The sequence below is a fragment of the Lontra canadensis genome, unplaced genomic scaffold (genome assembly GCF_010015895.1).
Source record: "Lontra canadensis isolate GAN:19392208 unplaced genomic scaffold, GSC_riverotter_1.0 scaffold26, whole genome shotgun sequence".
In the NCBI taxonomy this organism is placed as follows: domain Eukaryota; kingdom Metazoa; phylum Chordata; class Mammalia; order Carnivora; family Mustelidae; genus Lontra; species Lontra canadensis.
The window spans coordinates 727,877-744,771 of NW_022631020.1; the positions used below are offsets into that span (position 1 = coordinate 727,877).

The window sequence follows — 16,895 nt, forward strand, 5'->3', positions numbered from 1 at the left end:
ACTTTAGTGCATTTATGGCAGACCTGGTGGGCCCGTGTTCACAAGAAGTGCGTTTGCTGCGGTTTTACACCATCACCAAAACCCCGAATTTTATGATGAGGTAAGCGAGGAGGTTTTCAAGGGAAAACCCAGTTAACCAGTCTTAAGGAAAACTCTAAGTTCTTTGCTTAGTAAAGTAAAAAACAAGAGAAAGTGCATACTATACTGAAATTACAATGCTAGAACTAAAGATTGGAGCATTTATTTTGCATCATCTTTTCTAATTACAAATGTAACATTCATTCTAAAAACTTGGAAAATGCAGATAATAGAAAAGAAAAAGTCAATATCTCTGCTCTGTTACTACCACAATTAATATTCTGATGTATTTTCTTACAGATTCATACTTAAGTGTAGTTATGTTTGTCGGACCTGAGAATCTTTCTTTCTCATTATTGGGTTTCTTTATGGTAGAATGATAGGGTAGCTCATTGAAAATAGCCTATGAATCTTTCTTTGAAATGTTCTATCCTGGTTTTTCATTGTGCCTTTGCTGTGTTAAGCTAATGTAGTGGTTGATGTCATGGTTTCCAGTTCTTTCTAGAGTTGAAATACTAACTCTTCCTTCTGTTTCTGGTTGGTGAATGTTTTTGTCTGCTTGGGCTACTGTAACGAAATACCACAGACTGGGTGCATGGTAAACAGCGGATGTTTGCGCTCACGGTCCCGGAGGCTGAAGTTGTAGGTCAGGATGCGAGTGTGGCCAGGTGAGGGCCATCTCCCTCCCGGTCACAGACTTCTCAACTGTACCCTCAAATGGTGGACAGTTGGGGGGTCCTCTGTTGGATCTCTCGTAAGAGCATTCATCCCACTCATGGCCTAATCACCCCAAAGACCCCACCTCCAAATACCATCACCTTGCAGGAGGGGTTAGGATTTCAACATATAAATCAGAGGGGCACACATTCAGCCTGTAACAGTGTATTGTGGATCCATTTCTTTAGCACAGTTTCTGTTCTCTCACTTCTTTAACTGCAAATGTTAGTATCAGTTCGGAAACCAAACCGACGCTTGTGCTTTGGGTGCCATGTGTGGCTGCTTTCATCAAGAATTTTCATTTTAAGATATTAAAAAGGTGGTTATTTTGTCTTCCTTGCAGATTAAAATAGAACTGCCCACCCAGCTGCACGAAAAGCACCACTTGCTGTTCACATTCTTCCATGTCAGCTGTGATAATTCAAGTAAAGGGAGCACAAAGAAGAGGGATGTTGTCGAAACACAAGGTTTGGGATTTCATCATTACCTTGATCATTCATAACTTATGTATTAGGTTCTCAAGTTTTATTTTGATTCTGAGCCCTCATCCTCTTGAGGAATTTTTATTTTTATTTTTATTTTTTTAGGATTTTATTAATTTGAGAGCCAGAGGGAAGAGAGAGAGTCGGGGAAGAGGGAGGGGGAGGGACAAGCAGGCTCCCCACCGAGCACGGAGCCCAGTACAGGACTTCCTCCCAGGACTTGTAGATCTTGACCTGAGCGGATGTCAGACGCTTACTGAGTCACCCAGGGGCTCCCCTTTTCGGAGTTTTTGATGAAGTTTGTGAAGGTAGCGTATATAAATTGTTTTAAAAGATCATTTTAGAATTGTAATCCCAAAAAGGCCGAAGTACATTGTAGACAATGTTCTGCAGAGACTAGTTCAGGGCCTTAAAGATCCGGCAGCTGAGTAGCACTGACTTTCCTTCATACGTTTTCGAATACCTACAGTGAAGTTTCTTGTGCTTTGTTTCAACAGTTGGCTATTCCTGGCTTCCCCTCCTGAAGGATGGAAGAGTGGTAACAAGTGAACAGCAGGTTCCCGTCTCAGCCAATCTCCCGTCCGGCTACCTTGGCTACCAGGAGCTTGGGATGGGCCGGGTATAGGACTTTAAGATTCATTTATCCCACTACTTTCAGAAAACGTGAAAAATCAACGAAAGCAACAGTAACACAAAAAAGCACACAGTGTTTTTGCTGGTCCCAACACTTTGGTTTTAGTTATTCATTTTCAAGTAAACATAGGCCGGTGGAAGGCAGTGCTCTCGAGAGCACAATTTAGAATTACGGCTTGGGCATTGTAGAAGCCCTGAACTAGCAGCATCTCAGCAGGGCAATGGAGATGTGGAGATGCTGGATGACGTAGGAGTTTTTCACTGCAAACTGGCCATGCTCGAACAGGGATGTGTTTTGAGAGTCACGCCAAGTATTAGGAATTGTCTCTAGCTTGGAGGAAGTCAGGGTAGCCCGTTCTGATACATTTCTGATTCAGAAAAGCCTGGATTTTCTTAGATTTCTCTAATTGGTTAGTTGGTTTTGCATTTTTTAAGCCATCTTAAGTTTTATAGACTTCAGTTTTATAACAAGCTTAGGTAAGTTTTCATTTCATTTTAAATGGCTTTTAATGTTTTTCCGCATTTAAGTAGTGCCAAATTTGGGTCCATGTTATGGACAAATCATCAAAATATTCCGAAATCAGGGGAAATCATGTAAACTTCAGTTAAAATTGCTAGTCTGAACAAGAAAAAAATGGAGGTTTCAAAAATCAAAATAAACACACATAGACGATTGGCCCTTTACCCACGTTAGGACTTCTTCTGCTGTCCTATTTGCTGGATGTGCCATCTTCTGCCATCACTTTCATGGTCCTGAGCTCTGGGTTGGCTGAGTCATTGGTGAAATAGGATTCTTTCCCTCTCAAATGGACAGTAATTCGACAGCCGCAACTAAGCAAAAGATAACTTGGAAAATCCAGGAAGGAGGGCAGTGTCTTTGGGGGAAGAAAGTGGGGGGAAATGAGCACTAGTTGCATCTCTGCTGTTAGCCAGCCGTAACTCTTGAGTCACTGATACTGTTTGGGCCTGTGACTCCTCTTCAGACCCGTCCGTGACCATGGTGTTTGAAGCCAAGGTCGCTGATTTGTTGGGATGGTTTTTTTCCCCTTCCCTATCTTTCAGCATTATGGTCCAGAAATTAAATGGGTAGATGGAAGCAAGCCACTGCTGAAAGTTTCAACTCATCTGGTTTCCACAGTGTATACTCAGGTATGTGTTATTCCAGTAGTGTTGGCAGTGATGGCTGAATGAATGAGTTTGCACTATTTTTTGGTAAAATGAAATCCTAATTGATAATGTCATATGGATATATTTTTACTCTAGAGGTCCTTCATTGAAGAAAGTGCATTATAAGGTGCTCTTATGTACTGATATAAATGAATAATATAAGTAACATTTCTCAACAGTTTTCTTCTTTTGTTGGAGGATCTTTGAAATCTTTTTTAAAATTTATTTTTATTTTTATTTCTTTGATATTTTCATTTTTATATGCTCAGTTTCATAGTTTAAATAAAACATGCATGCGGCAAGAAGCAGATACTCCTGTTTCCACAGCATTATGCTAACAGGCTTGCTTTCTTTCTCTCCTTTTTTTTTCCCCCCCAGGATCAGCATTTACATAATTTTTTCCAGTACTGCCAGAAAACTGAATCTGGAGCCCAAGCCTTAGGGAGTGAACTTGTAAAATACCTTAAGGTATCAGGTCACTTTCTTAGTAATCCCTTTTTAATGAGTTTGGGGTAGGTTGGGTTTTCATTTTGGTGGCGAATATTGTTCTTACCCACTTGCGAACCTTGGAAGGATGCTCTCAGCTAGATACTCTCACGTTGATAGTCTGTGTGGTTTTACATGGTGGCAAGAAGTGGACTCAGAAATAGGACAACTCCAGAACACTGTATGTTAACTCTACTGGAATTAAAATTAAAAACTTAATTTAAAAAAAAAAAAAAGAAGAAGAAGCAAAGAAATAGGACAACTCCTGCCTTCATCCTCATCCCACATATACTGTTTTTAGGCCCAACCCAAAACACATTGTTCTCTGCATAGAAAATCACACACTAGCACAGGCTATCAGTTGAGTGCTCCCCAGTACAGAGCACAGTAACAGGCACATAAGAAGCAGTGGCTTTAGTCCCACTGTTAAGTAATTTCTAGTTCACTGTAGGTGATAATGTAACCTTGGAGAATGTGTGCTAAGTGGGGGAACCCCCCCAAAAAAACCCAACCGGAAGAACCAAAGAATGCACATACCCGACCCCAGTGTTGTGCTGGGGTCGGGGTCTCCCAGCTTCCTGGAACAGCGAGAGCAAGGTGGGGTTTATGTAGGGGAGCATTATCCAGAATGTGGTTCCATGGGAATGTTTTTTTAAAAGGAGAGTAGCTAAAAGAGCGCCCTGGGCATGAGGACAAAACATAAGAAATGTGAGAAATGGGGGCACCTGGGTGGCTCAGTCGGTTAAGTGGCCAGCTCTTGATTTCAGGTCAGGTCACAATCTTGGGGCTCTGGGATTGAGCCTTATATCAGCCCCCATGCCCAGCGGGGAGTGGACTTGAGATGCTCCCTCTCGCTCCACCTTCCCCCTGCACGCTCGCGCTCTCTCTCAAATAAATAAATCTTTAAGGAAAAAAAAAAAAGAAATGTGAGAAATGGAGTATGAGTTTGTTTGACTTCAGCAAGGAACGTGGAATGAAGAGTTCTGAAATCACTGCTTGGCCAAGTTTCCTTTCAGGTATCTCACAGAGAGCCTTAGGAGTTTAAGAAGAATCTTTGAATTAGTTTTCTGTTGCTGCTATAACAAATTACCATAAACTCAGGGGCTCCAAACAACACGAATTTATTTTCTTACACTTCCGTAGGTCCGAAGTCAGACACAGGCCTCACTGGGCCCAAATCAAGGTGTTATTAACATGGCTGAGTTCCTTTCTGAAAACTCTGGGAGTGACTCTGTTTCCTTGTCCTTTCCCAGCTTCTGAAGGATGCCCTCATTCCATAGCTAGTGACCTCTTCCTCCATCTCAAAGCCAACAGCGTTCCATCTCTGACCATTCTTTCCTTCGGCACGTCTCCCCTTCTGCCTCCCTCTTCTGACTTTAAGGACCCTTGTGATGATGTTGGGTCCACCTGAATAATCCAGGACAGTCCCCCTACCTTAAGGTCAGCCTTAATTCCCTTTTGCCATGTAACATATTCATAGGTTCTAGGATTAGGATGTGGACATCTTTGTCCCCTATTCTGCCCGCCACTGCCTTCCACTGTTCAGATAGACTTCTTCCATCCTTGTTTGGAACTGATTGGAAATTGCTTGGGGTTAGGCTCTTTTTAAAAAAAAAAAAAAGTTTTTTCCTTTATTTGAGAGAGAGAGAGCAAGTGAGTGTGTGCAGGGTTGGCTGTCTTAAGGTCACACAAGGGCCGTTGCATGTCCGCAGAGCCTGCATGCGATGGAAGGTCACGTGATGATCGCCTTCTTGCCCACCATCCTAAACCAGCTGTTCCGCGTCCTCACCAGAGCCACCCAGGAGGAAGTCGCCGTCAACGTGACACGGTAAGAGGCGGGTAGGTGGATGCCTCCTTTCCTTTCAGTCTGTCCACATCTGGAGCACGGTCATACATATCTGGGATGCTAGTATGTGTTGACCATTATATTTAAGAAGTTTCTTTTGATCCCATGTGTAGGGACCCCCATCTAATTCCTCGTTTCCTTGTTGCCTGTGGTGCCAGTAGCATCATCGTTGTTCTGCAGCTACTATGTAATAATGAAATTTTCTCATTCCCACATTACTATTCATTGCTTTGTTCATTTCTGTGGTGTGTAGGGTCATTATTCATGTGGTTGCCCAGTGCCATGAGGAAGGATTGGAGAGCCACTTGAGGTCATATGTTAAGGTATGTAAAATAAACGGTCCCAGTCATGTAAATCTGTGGCTCTCCAATTTTCCTTCTAAGGACTCATTTTTTTTTTAATCTAGTTATTTTGGGATGAAACTTAATACCTCTGCTTTCTCTTCCATACCTGTAGCCAGTGCCTTGTACCTGAACAAGAGGAAATCCAAAGAGAGGCAGCCATTCATTTATTTACTTAATTTTGTTTTTCAACGTATTTCTTATAATGGGTTTTGCAAATAATAATGACATGGAATTTTAAAGAAGACTTTTAAGTGGCTCTTGGTAGGCCTTTGGTACAGCCCTATTATTTTCATTTTTCTTTTTCACAACTAAAATTTGCAGTAGAACTGTTTCTCCTGAGACAAAAAGGTTAGTGCTAGCCACGATAAATTAGAGAACTATGTGGGACAGCAAGAGATATCACTAGGAGGAATATCAACGGGTTCTTCATTTATGTAACACTATGCCATAGACAGAGTGGCTGTTACCATTCTGAAAAGTTACACACGTGGTGTTTAGTCTTAGACACCTCTATAAATTATAGCTATGGAATCAAGTCACCCAGTGTCGGGTGACACATTCCTTGAAGTCCTTGGGAGGTGGAGTTGTGGGCTGGAGGACCACTGACCTGAGCCAGGTGGTTCCTGAATTGTGATGGGTTCCCTGAAATTATCCTGGGCTCCCTCTTTGTGTCCCCCTTACCCCCTTCTGTTTCTAGACCTTCCTCTCCCACCCCGCACTTGTACCTCAGTCCCTCACCGCCATCCCTTGGAGCCTCTCCTGCTTTCAGCCCATCTTAGATAACCGGGACATTAAAATATTTTTCCCTTTTCTTCAAAGTATGCTTACAAGGCTGAGCCGTACATCGCTTCCGAATACAGGACAGTGCACGAAGAACTGACGAAAGCCATGACCACGATTCTCAAGCCCTCTGCTGACTTCCTCACCAGCAACAAACTACTCAAGGTATGTTGCAGGGCTGAGCAGGGCGGCTTTCCGGCATGGAAATCGGTGAGAGAAAATCCGAATGCCGTAGCCCAATCTGCTCACCCTTCTGTGCACGTTCACAGACCGCCACCACCTCCAGCAAAGGGGTAAAGAGTTAGTTCTTCGGGACCAACTTTGCTGCTTATACTTGTGCTTCTATCAGACCTGTAGAGTATTACTGTATTTAAAATATAACGGGCTCTTAAGTTTTAAGAAGTCATTACATGCGAATGAGTGAAGGACATGGAGGTGGTGATTATAAAGGCGGCATCGGCAGGGGAGGCTCAGTCAAGAGGAAAATCCCAGATGTAATCCAGCGGTGCCGCTTGTTGGCTTGTGCCGTGCCGAGCGTGTGCGCCGAGCTTCTAAGTGGGAGGCCGGAGAACAGCTGCCTTGCATGTACCTCTGGTCCGATGATGTTTTGCCCAGTGGTTGAGCCCTGCTTTGGGGTCACCCCTGTTTCGTGTCTGTAACATTGTCAGCCTAAGAGAGTAAACACCTCGCCTCCTAATTATTGTGTATCTCACCTGGATCCTTTTTTTTTTTTCTTTCAGTATTCATGGTTTTTCTTTGACGTTTTGATAAAATCCATGGCTCAGCATTTGATAGAGAACTCCAAAGTTAAGGTATGTCACTTCCTATCAGGGCTGGGGTGGTGGCTCTTAGGGGAAAGTCTTTTCTGTGCTTTGTCGCTCACATTTATGAACGCTTTCTGTTACCAGTTCCAGCACAGTTCTAGGTGCTTTCCAAGTATGAAAGCATTTTATTTCAAGTACTAACGCCACAGGACTGTCATAAAATACTACCCCGCATTTTATAGAGGAAGAAACTGAGCCCAGAGCGAGTTCCTTGCCGAGGCCGTGCTGCTAGTGAATGGAGGGGGCCGGGTGTTGAGAACAGTCTGGCTCCAAAGCCCACTGTCCCGAAGCATGTGTTACTAAGTCCAAAGAAAACTCTGTTTTCTCCTTTGTATAGCTTGGAAGTCTTCAAGTCTGTTGAAATGAGAGTAACAGTTTAAGCATTTAATTTAAATGTAATTACCGAGTCTTGAACGTTGTAGACCTTTCTCAGGGCCTTAGACGAGAGTGTCTGATGTTACTTCACGTCCTCTGGAGGCAGTGAGGGGACTCTGAGATAGCTCCTTGCTGAGGGGCCTGGGTGTGTGTGACACTGTGGGTCCCCATGCTGAAGGCATCCTAGGGATACCTGTAGCCTGTCCCTTCAGTCCTCTCTGGACCCATTCCTGTCTGGGTGTGACTGGCTACTGCCGGCCATCTGAGGCTCAGTGTAGATACATATTTGTAAGATTCTAATGAGGTGAACACAGCGGTCAAGCGACAAAGCCCCTTTTGAGATATGCATACTCTTGGAGTTGCCATCACGACCCTGAAAGCTCTCTGCATTGCGTTGTGCAGGGTCTTGAGTCTCGTGGAGAGCAGGAGGCCCGAGTGCAGGGAGCAGGTCATGGTACCCAGCAGTCTTTCACAGTGAATCAAGGGAGGACAGGGGAGCCACGGGGAGAGAGGGTAAAGGTCCAGGCTCCCTGCACCGGGGATCGGACTCTGGGAGAAAGCCTTGGGAAAGGCTGCTGGGTTTTGTCAGGTGGAAGGTTAGAAGGTTGGCAGCTCAGAACTGAAAGCCACACTTCCTCTAGTCGAGCGGGTGCCTGACCAGGTGGTTTCCTTTTTCTTTTCTTTTTTTTCTTCTTTTAATTCTGGTTTTAGTGCACAGGCAGATGCCAGATGGAGGTGGGCCCTGCTTTCCACAGAGTAACACGCCATCTAAATCATGCCCAGATAGCCTGCCAAGTGAGAAACCTAGCAGATTATCCACTTGGCAGTATGCAGCTAAGTGTGAGGGCGCGCACACACACACACGCACACACGCGCACACGCATGCGTGCAGGTCACGTGGATGTAGTACTTTCATGTTACAAATGTCATACGCAAGATAAGCTGTGGGCTTGCCTTGGTTCGCTTGGGCTACCACAGCAAGTACCACCGCCTGTTTGGCCTCAACGATTGTGATTTATTTCCACACAATTCTGGAGGCTAGAAGTCTGAGATCAAGGTGTCTTTGGGGTTGGTTTCAAGGCTTCTCTTCTTGGCTGGTAGATGGCTCTCTTCTCCCCGGGTCTGTGCATTGTCTTCCCTCTGGCATTGTCTGTGTCCAAATCTTCTCCTCTTGTAAGGACACCAGTCTTGGTGTCCTTCATGGCCTTGTTTTAACCTGATTACCTCTTTAAAGACTTTGTCTCCAAATATGTTCATATTCTGAGACTGTGGGTTAGGACTTCAACATACGAATTTTAAGGAGACAATTCAGTCCATAACAAGGCCCCAATGGGTTTTTCATTGTTTTTGGCTCTAAATAAATGTAATCACTCCAGAAAGATTGGTGACTTGAATATATTTAAAAATATAACTGTTTGTTCAGAAAGTATTCATTGAGAGCCTTTTATTTATATGCAGGCTCAAGGGTTGCAAAGTTAAATGAGGCATGGTTTGTGCCCTCACAGAGTTTAGGTGGGAAAGTGCATGACTAGACCACAGGAGCAATGGTCAGAGGTAATGAACACTTTCGAAACACCCACAGAAGTCTAAGTATCGGGCTCCTCAGTAGCTCAGTCAGTTAACTGTCTGCCTTCAGCTCCGGTCATGATCTCAGGGTCCTGGGATCAAGTCTCACATTAGGCTCCCTGCTCAGCTGGGAGTCTGCTGCTCCCTCTGCCTGCCACTCCCCGTATTTGTGCACTTGCTCTCTCTCTCACTCTGCCAAAATAAATAAAATCTTTATTAAAAAAAAAAAAAAAGCAAGTATAAGTATCAATAACCTCTCTTTCCGGGAACCATGATAGAAAATTTAAATAGAGTAATTTAACTGCCTGTGTTTTTTTCTCAAGATGCTAAATTAAACCATAAAAATATAGGGATGGTAGGGACCTGAAAGCTCCCTTCTGGTCCAGCTCTGCCCCTGTGCCACAGAGGTCGAGATGGGTATAGACCCGTGAGGTGCCCTGCCCGGGGTCACACAGCAGAGCAGAACCTCGAGGTCATGCTAGAGTCGCAACCGGCTGCTCCCAGGTAATCTGCCCTTTCCAGCCTTATAACTTAACTCTCCAGCACTTCCAACACTTTGTTTTTCGAACTTTTTAGGACAGACTGCTCAAATGCTACCCTGCACAACCTTTTCTGTACGTTAATTACATCTTGGTCCTGAAAGAATATTCAGAGAGTTTTTGGAAGTGGTTTATTTAAAAATTGTTATCCAGCATAAAAAGAAACACTCTAGCATCCAAAAGGAGAAAACTTAGCCATAAGATAATTTACTATAAAAAGAGATTCAAAATACCTACTTGCCACTTTGGAGAGTTTAACATTTCACTTTTAGAGGGCTCCCCTCTGACTTCTTCCGTGTCACCCGACACCGTGCCATGCCTTCCCCGAATCACATTATTGATCTTCTCACATATTTTGAAGGTTTTATTCATTTTGCCTCATATCTTAGGAGTAATGAGTTTTACATGTTTGGGTCAGTTATTTTTAGGTCTGTCTTTATTTACATCTTAGGAAGTATATGTCCTCGTCCCTTATCCCAGGGTCCTGAATTGAGAGAACAAGTTCATATTCACCATTCCTGTGCCATTTGTGATTTCCAAAATCATGATCAAATTCCCTGAGAGTTTTTATACTTTTAGACTGAGGATTATTAGTACATGCAATGTGTTTATAATCTTGACCTTGATTTTTTTCCTCATTGGTGAGTCTTTCTTAAAATGCCATGGCCAGGCACATATCTGTATAGTAGGGGCACCTGGGCCACAGGCTCATGTAAGAGCCATATAATGCTCTCAGTGCAGATGAAAGTGCCCTTTCCAAGACTTTTTAGCATAGACCAACACTTGGAGGCCAGTCTATGTAGAGCTGGGGCCTTGGGTGAACACTCTTGCTGGTAATGGGGTCATTCTGTCTACTGCATATTTATGTAGAAGGAGATGCCCTTGAAGCAGGTGCATGCTGGTAGGTCTATTTCTAATGCTACACTCTTGAACATGGCCACATGTGTCCACCTCCCCATCCCAGCCAGTCCAACTACACTTTGTGCCATTTGCCGAGGAAAGCTGTAAATCACAGTGTCCCTTTGAACTAGCATCTAAAATAAGCAATTTCCTTACTACCGCAGATGGACCTGGAAGTTTGGATTGATTACATGTGATCATGCCAGACCCAAGTGTTTCATAGGTGACATGTGCTTGGAATTTACAATAAGCAGTTTTTGAGGAAAATATAAAACTGACCTTGTCAAGGCCTACTAAGGAGTTCCCAACTCTGAACCCCACTCAGCCTCTATGCTCAACACATTTTAGGTGTTCCCTTTCTATCACTTATATTTAGCAGCTATAATTTCAGCAGACTCTTTTGGAATTTCCTCTCCTCCCACCTTGAGTCAAGCCAAATTGCTAGCATTGCACAGGTGTACGTCTCACAAGCTGGAAAATGTGGCCTAGGATGGGATGAATATATAACCTTAGGTGTTTAGCCATCAACCATTTCCTGACTTAATTGAGCAAGGAAAGAGTGCTCAAATGAAAAGTAGGGAAAGGATGGTATGGTTCATGTTTTAAACGGACTTCCCGTTTAAATGGATTCCCCCCCCTCTACTATAAATGCGTGATGGCAGAACGGGAGCGTCCATACTTCCATCCCTGAGCACCTGTTTGGAACAGTCACTGGCAATGCACAGAGCACGGAGAAGTGATGCAAATGGCATAGATGGTGCATCGCCAGCCCCGAAGCTGATGCCGTCCTGGGGGAGAAGAAGACATTCAGCTGGGCACAGTTAGAGAACAGAGCAGAAGGGGTCTGTGTGAGCTCCAAAGTGAGAAATCAATGTGGAGGTTGGTGGGGAGCTTCCACATTTGGGGAGAAGACAATGAGCACGAAGCAGGAGAAAGGGCTCATAATCCAGGTAAGGCCAGGAAAATGAAGTTTATTAGCTAATAGGCTTATTTATTCTATCTTAGGGAGCTGTAACATAGTCTCAGTGTCCTCTCCTTCGAGCTGGCATGTCTATACTCACCACCCTGGACAGCTGCCCATTATCCTGGATCATTTTCTTTCAATTCAGTGGATAGTAGTCTCCATAACAACATCTAATTATTGTGGTCTTTATCACCTTTAGAGGCGTCTTACCTCACTGTTTTGTTGCCAGATTAGGGCTCCTGATAACGTGTTTGTGATTTCAGTCTTCAAGGCACTGAGCTGACGTCTGATCACAGAGCAGCTTCGTTGCTCCGTTGGTGTGTTAATTATCCACTGTTCTTCACGACGTTTTCTTTCTTTCTAATGAAAGCTAATTATTGCAGGATTTTTTAAATAAACATAAAAGGAAAGAGAAAAGTTGAATGAACCCCATGTTTGAGGCTCTGTCACTCATCTTCCGCAGTTACTGGCATGCTGCCCTTACGACTTCATATGTCCACCATCACACTGTTTTTAGAGCATTTTAAAAGCAATCACTGAAGATTTTATCATTTCATCTGTAAAATCTTGAGTGTGCCCTCTCTAACAGATAAAGCCTTTGAAAGAGATGGAAGCACCATACCATAATGACCCTCAACAAAGTCAGTGGCATCTCTTCGTTACCATTGGCCACACTGTCTGTATTCAGTTTCCCCAGCTGTTTCAGAAATGCCCTTTTACCATTGCCTGGTCCGAGTCAGGACCTAAACACAGTCTGCACATTGCATGTGGTTGATGTGTCTCTGAAGTTTCCTGCATTTTCAAACTGTTCCTTCTCCATTTATTTGTTTTTTAATGCAGTGTATTTGTTGAAATGGGGGGACCATTTGTCCTGCGGAATTTCCCACATCGTAACCTCACAGTGTTACGTGGCATGGTCCTCTGTCCCCCGTGGTTCCCGTAAACTTGTATGATGTTGAAGCTCAGTTCGATTTAGGTTTGGTTTGCTTTGGGGCAAGAATACTTCATAACTGGTGCTGTTGCATCACATCGGGAGTCTTAAAGTATCTGGTTGTTCCACTTTTAGTTTTGATAATAGTGACTAATAGGTTAAGTGGTGCCAACCCCAACCATCCACTTTCATGGTTTAAGCAGCCATCGACTAATTCTGGAGGCGTCAGGTATTTCTGGAGAGACCTTTTTTCAGGAGTAGCCAGCTTAGGTAGCAGGCAGGCATGCCTGGTGGTCTGAGAGGTGGCCTGACCTGGGGTCCAGGAAGAGATCATCTATTGAGGCTGACCCCTCAGGATATAGAGTTAATGGGTTGCATATATAGAACAAAATCCCTTTGGCATTTCTAATTTTACAGTTCTGTTTTTGGAAGTGGGGAAACTTCAAACACTTATTATTATTACTTGATCTTCCTTCACTGGGTTCTTGATTTTGTAAGTTTGCAAAGATCGTTTTATTATTGGTTTAAGAATTGAGATTATTGTAAAGCTGGCATTTCAAAATTCATAATAGGTTCTGATATTTGATGCATGAAATAATGCATGTAGAAATCACTAGATTTCAGTTCTAGTTTTAGAAAATACTGTTTCTTGATATTGGGATATGGGTTTGGCTGTTGTAAAACAGATCAAAATAATGGTTTAAGTAAGACAAAAGGTTCATTTCTCTCTTTCGGAAAATTATAAGCCAGTAGATAGCTCTGAGAGTGGGGGGCTTGTTCCCCAGGATCATTCGAGGACTCAAGCTCCTCTCCAGTTATCCAGCCCAGGTGTCACCCTCATCCACATGGTTAAAAGCTGGCTCACCCCCTGCGCCACATTCCAGGCAGTGGTGAAGAAGACTTGGAAGGCAATCATCCCATGGACAGGGCTGGGAAAAGCATGGTCTTCCTCTTAAAGCCCATTGGCCAGAACTCAGTCACATGGCCTTTCTCTGGCCTCAGGTTAGGCTGGGAAATGTAGTCTCTAGCTGGGCAGCAGCATGCACCTGTGAAACCCAGGGGTTTCACCACTGAAAGGGAGAAGGAAAGTCAGTACTTAGTGAATCTCTCTAAGCTTCAGTTTTCTCATTTGTAAAATGTGGGTGAAGATAGCCCCCTGTTGTGGCTGTTAGAATCACAGGCATGAGTGGATAAATGTCATGGAACATGTAATTCAGCTCCCTTCACGTTTCAGGAGTCCGTAATTTTTCTCATTTATTGGCAGGCCTTGGACTCGGGGTGGATCTGGGTTTGAATCTTTGTTACTTGTTAGGTTTTTTTTGTTTGTTTGTTTGTTTTAATTTTATTTTTAATTTTTTTTAAGATTTTTATTTTATTTATTATTTTTTTAAGATTTTATTTACTTACTTGACAGACAAGAAGGCAGAGAGGCAGGCAGAGACAGAGAGGAGGAAGCAGGCTCCCCGCTGAGCAGAGATCCCGATGCAGGGCTCGATCCCAGGACCCTGGGATCATGACCTGAGCCGAAGGCAGAGGCTTTAACCCACTGAGCCACCCAGGCGCCCCTACTTGTTAGTTCTTGACTAAAGACACATTTACCTGAGCTCTCCAAACACCTGTGAAATGAGGGTCAAACCTTATAAGAATTTAATGGAAAAGCACATAAAAACATGTACCAGTGCAGTGCCTGATGTGTGGAAGATACACCGTCCACGACAGCTAACTTTGAGATCTGTATAATTTCGTAGGTAAGCATTCCTGATGGGGAGAAATTATTATATAAAGTAAATTTGACTGTTTCCTTTTTAAGTATTTTATTTATTTATTTGAGAGAGAGCAGAGGGAAGAGCAGAGGGAGAGGGACAAGCAGACTCCCTGCGGAGCAGGGAGCCCAATGCAGGGCTCGATCCCAGGACCCCAGGATCAGGACCTAAGCTTAACAGATTGAGCCACCCGGGCGCCCCTGAAGAGGACTGTTTTTAAGCAGTTTGAGCCGGTGACATACAGTCTCAGATCTGTGTACTTTCCATTTGAATTCTTGAAGCTTAAACCTGAGCCACTGTTTTCTAAAGAGTTCTCTGAGAGGTACAGGCATTGAGGCCACCAGGAGTATCCAGTAAAAATGCAGCTCTGATGAGAATCTCTGGGAGAAGAGGGACATCTCCACATTTTTACAAGTACCTCCGAGAGCATCTTTCTCAGGCTGAAGTTTGGGGTCTCAGGTCTAATGCACACCACTTACATCAGGTATCAGAATACCTGTACAGCATTTTGAGAGAAGAAAAAAATCATTTCTCTTGTCTCATTTTAGATAAATAAGATTGGAGCTCTGGGTTTTTTAAAAAATGGACTTTAGGAATGAAATTTCCCTCCCCACCCCCCAGAGGGTCACCACTTTAAAAATAACACAGGTTTGTTCTAAATTCTTTTTAGTTATTACGAAACCAGAGATTTCCCGCGTCCTATCATCACGCTGTGGAAACGGTTGTGAATATGCTGATGCCGCACATAACTCAGAAATTTCGAGATAATCCGGAGGCGTCTAAAAACGCAAATCACAGCCTTGCTGTGTTCATCAAGGTAGGGACCTCAGGGCATGCAGGGTGTAAGTCAAGTGGCGAAATGTTCATTGTAGCAGTGACTAGTATACAGTTGGTGCCCAGTCAATGCCAATGGTGCATTTTTATGCTATAGGATAAATTTATGAACAGTAAATGCTGATTTCAACCCAACTTAAAAAAAAGAAAAAATACTGGGGCCTAAGTATTCCCCTTTGTGGCTTGTTTCTCTGCAGAGATGTTTCACCTTCATGGACAGGGGGTTTGTCTTTAAGCAGATCAACAACTACATCAGCTGCTTTGCTCCTGGAGACCCGAAGGTAGCGTGTGTGTTGCACACTGGTTTTTGTCTTCCTGATTGACATCCAGAAACCCGGCTGTTTCTCTGGGCTCATGTCACGGTTTCTTTCTATCCCAGAGGCATTCTTGTCCCCTCTTTTGGAGATACTTGCTAGTACTTGCGTTAATGTGTAAGACATTAGGGATGCAGTAGTTCTGAATGTAAAATAAGCATACTAACTAATTTTCTCATAAATAACTGAAAAGATTTCTCAACTACAAAATTAAAAGTAAATGTGTTGTGAATCATGGTTTATTTAACATGGAGATAGAAGTAACCATGTAGGCTTTCTCTGATAGAATTATCTATCTCCTCCCTAGCATGTCTATTTTAAAGCTCTGCCTTACTCATTTTTTTTTATTGTATTAAGTCTGTGTCTATAATTACAAGCTGCCTGAAATTCTTTTTGAAGTAGGAGGAACATAAATAATAAATGTTCTAAGAGTCAGTGGAGGACATTGTTTGATGAAATGTGTTTCCAGTTTTCAAACAAGTGCCTACAGCCATTCTGAAAATCTGACGTAGTACAGAACATACAGTTGTAGGAGGGTCGACGCTAACAACTGGTTGTATGATTTCTAATAGGTTTTTAGGATGCTGTATAAAATAGTCAGTGAGGCATTTAACTGTCACTAACTGTCGTTTCCTGCAGACCCTCTTTGAATACAAGTTTGAATTTCTCCGTGTGGTGTGCAATCACGAACATTATATACCTTTGAATTTACCGATGCCATTTGGGAAAGGCAGAATTCAGAGATACCAAGGTAACCTATCTTCACATATGTCAATCTGGGTCTTTTCACAAAAAGCCATTCATTTTTAATAAAAGAGAATTGATTGAGATATGACATTAGAATTTTCTGGTTTTTTTTTTTTTTTTGTTGATGAATTCATTTTTTTCTTGTTAAATTTTCATATAAAAAACTACTGCTAAAATGTAGTATAGGAACTTAACTTGTCTGCAAACTTACTAGACTACAGGTCATGTCAGTGTGACTCTTTTTCATTGAAAAATTCCTTTGCTTAAATAGAAATCCATTTTACTTACTGTAGTTTATTTTTATTTGTTTCACTTTTCCTTTTTTCTTATGAATTAGCTTTTCTTTCACCAACTGTGGAGTCAAATGACACTCCTGTAGGTAGGTGTGGGGTGTGATGCTTGCTTTCTTGCATTTTCCTCCTTTAAAAGAAAAAGAATGCAAGTCATTGCTGAAATGCTTACATATGCTCTTCGTTTAGGCATTTGCCATATACTCGGATTCGTTTTTAAGTTCGCGATAAACCAGTGAATTTATTCTCACTGTAGCTAAGATACTGCTGTTAACACCCCTGGGAGGGAGCCGGGTTTTGCTCCTGGGATCTCTA

General features: G+C 42.9%; 1 protein-coding gene across 32 annotated transcripts in view; it reads left to right on the plus strand.

The window, feature by feature from the left end:
- Positions 1-16,895, plus strand: part of DOCK9 (dedicator of cytokinesis 9) — a 275,409-nt gene that overhangs the window by 187,287 nt on the left and 71,227 nt on the right. For 19 of the 32 annotated variants that reach the window (XM_032864092.1, XM_032864103.1, XM_032864113.1 and 16 more), the window contains exons 19-30: positions 8-100; positions 1,139-1,262; positions 1,775-1,896; positions 2,973-3,059; positions 3,456-3,545; positions 5,276-5,391; positions 5,663-5,732; positions 6,573-6,698; positions 7,274-7,345; positions 15,066-15,212; positions 15,427-15,510; positions 16,183-16,294. In XM_032864092.1, the coding sequence (XP_032719983.1) occupies positions 8-100; positions 1,139-1,262; positions 1,775-1,896; positions 2,973-3,059; positions 3,456-3,545; positions 5,276-5,391; positions 5,663-5,732; positions 6,573-6,698; positions 7,274-7,345; positions 15,066-15,212; positions 15,427-15,510; positions 16,183-16,294 (1,243 nt within the window). Of the gene's footprint in view, positions 1-7; positions 101-1,138; positions 1,263-1,774; positions 1,897-2,972; positions 3,060-3,455; positions 3,546-5,275; positions 5,392-5,662; positions 5,733-6,572; positions 6,699-7,273; positions 7,346-15,065; positions 15,213-15,426; positions 15,511-16,182; positions 16,295-16,627; positions 16,670-16,895 lie in introns of all 32 variants that reach the window. The other 13 variants (XM_032864087.1, XM_032864100.1, XM_032864085.1 and 10 more) reach the window with 1 other exon arrangement.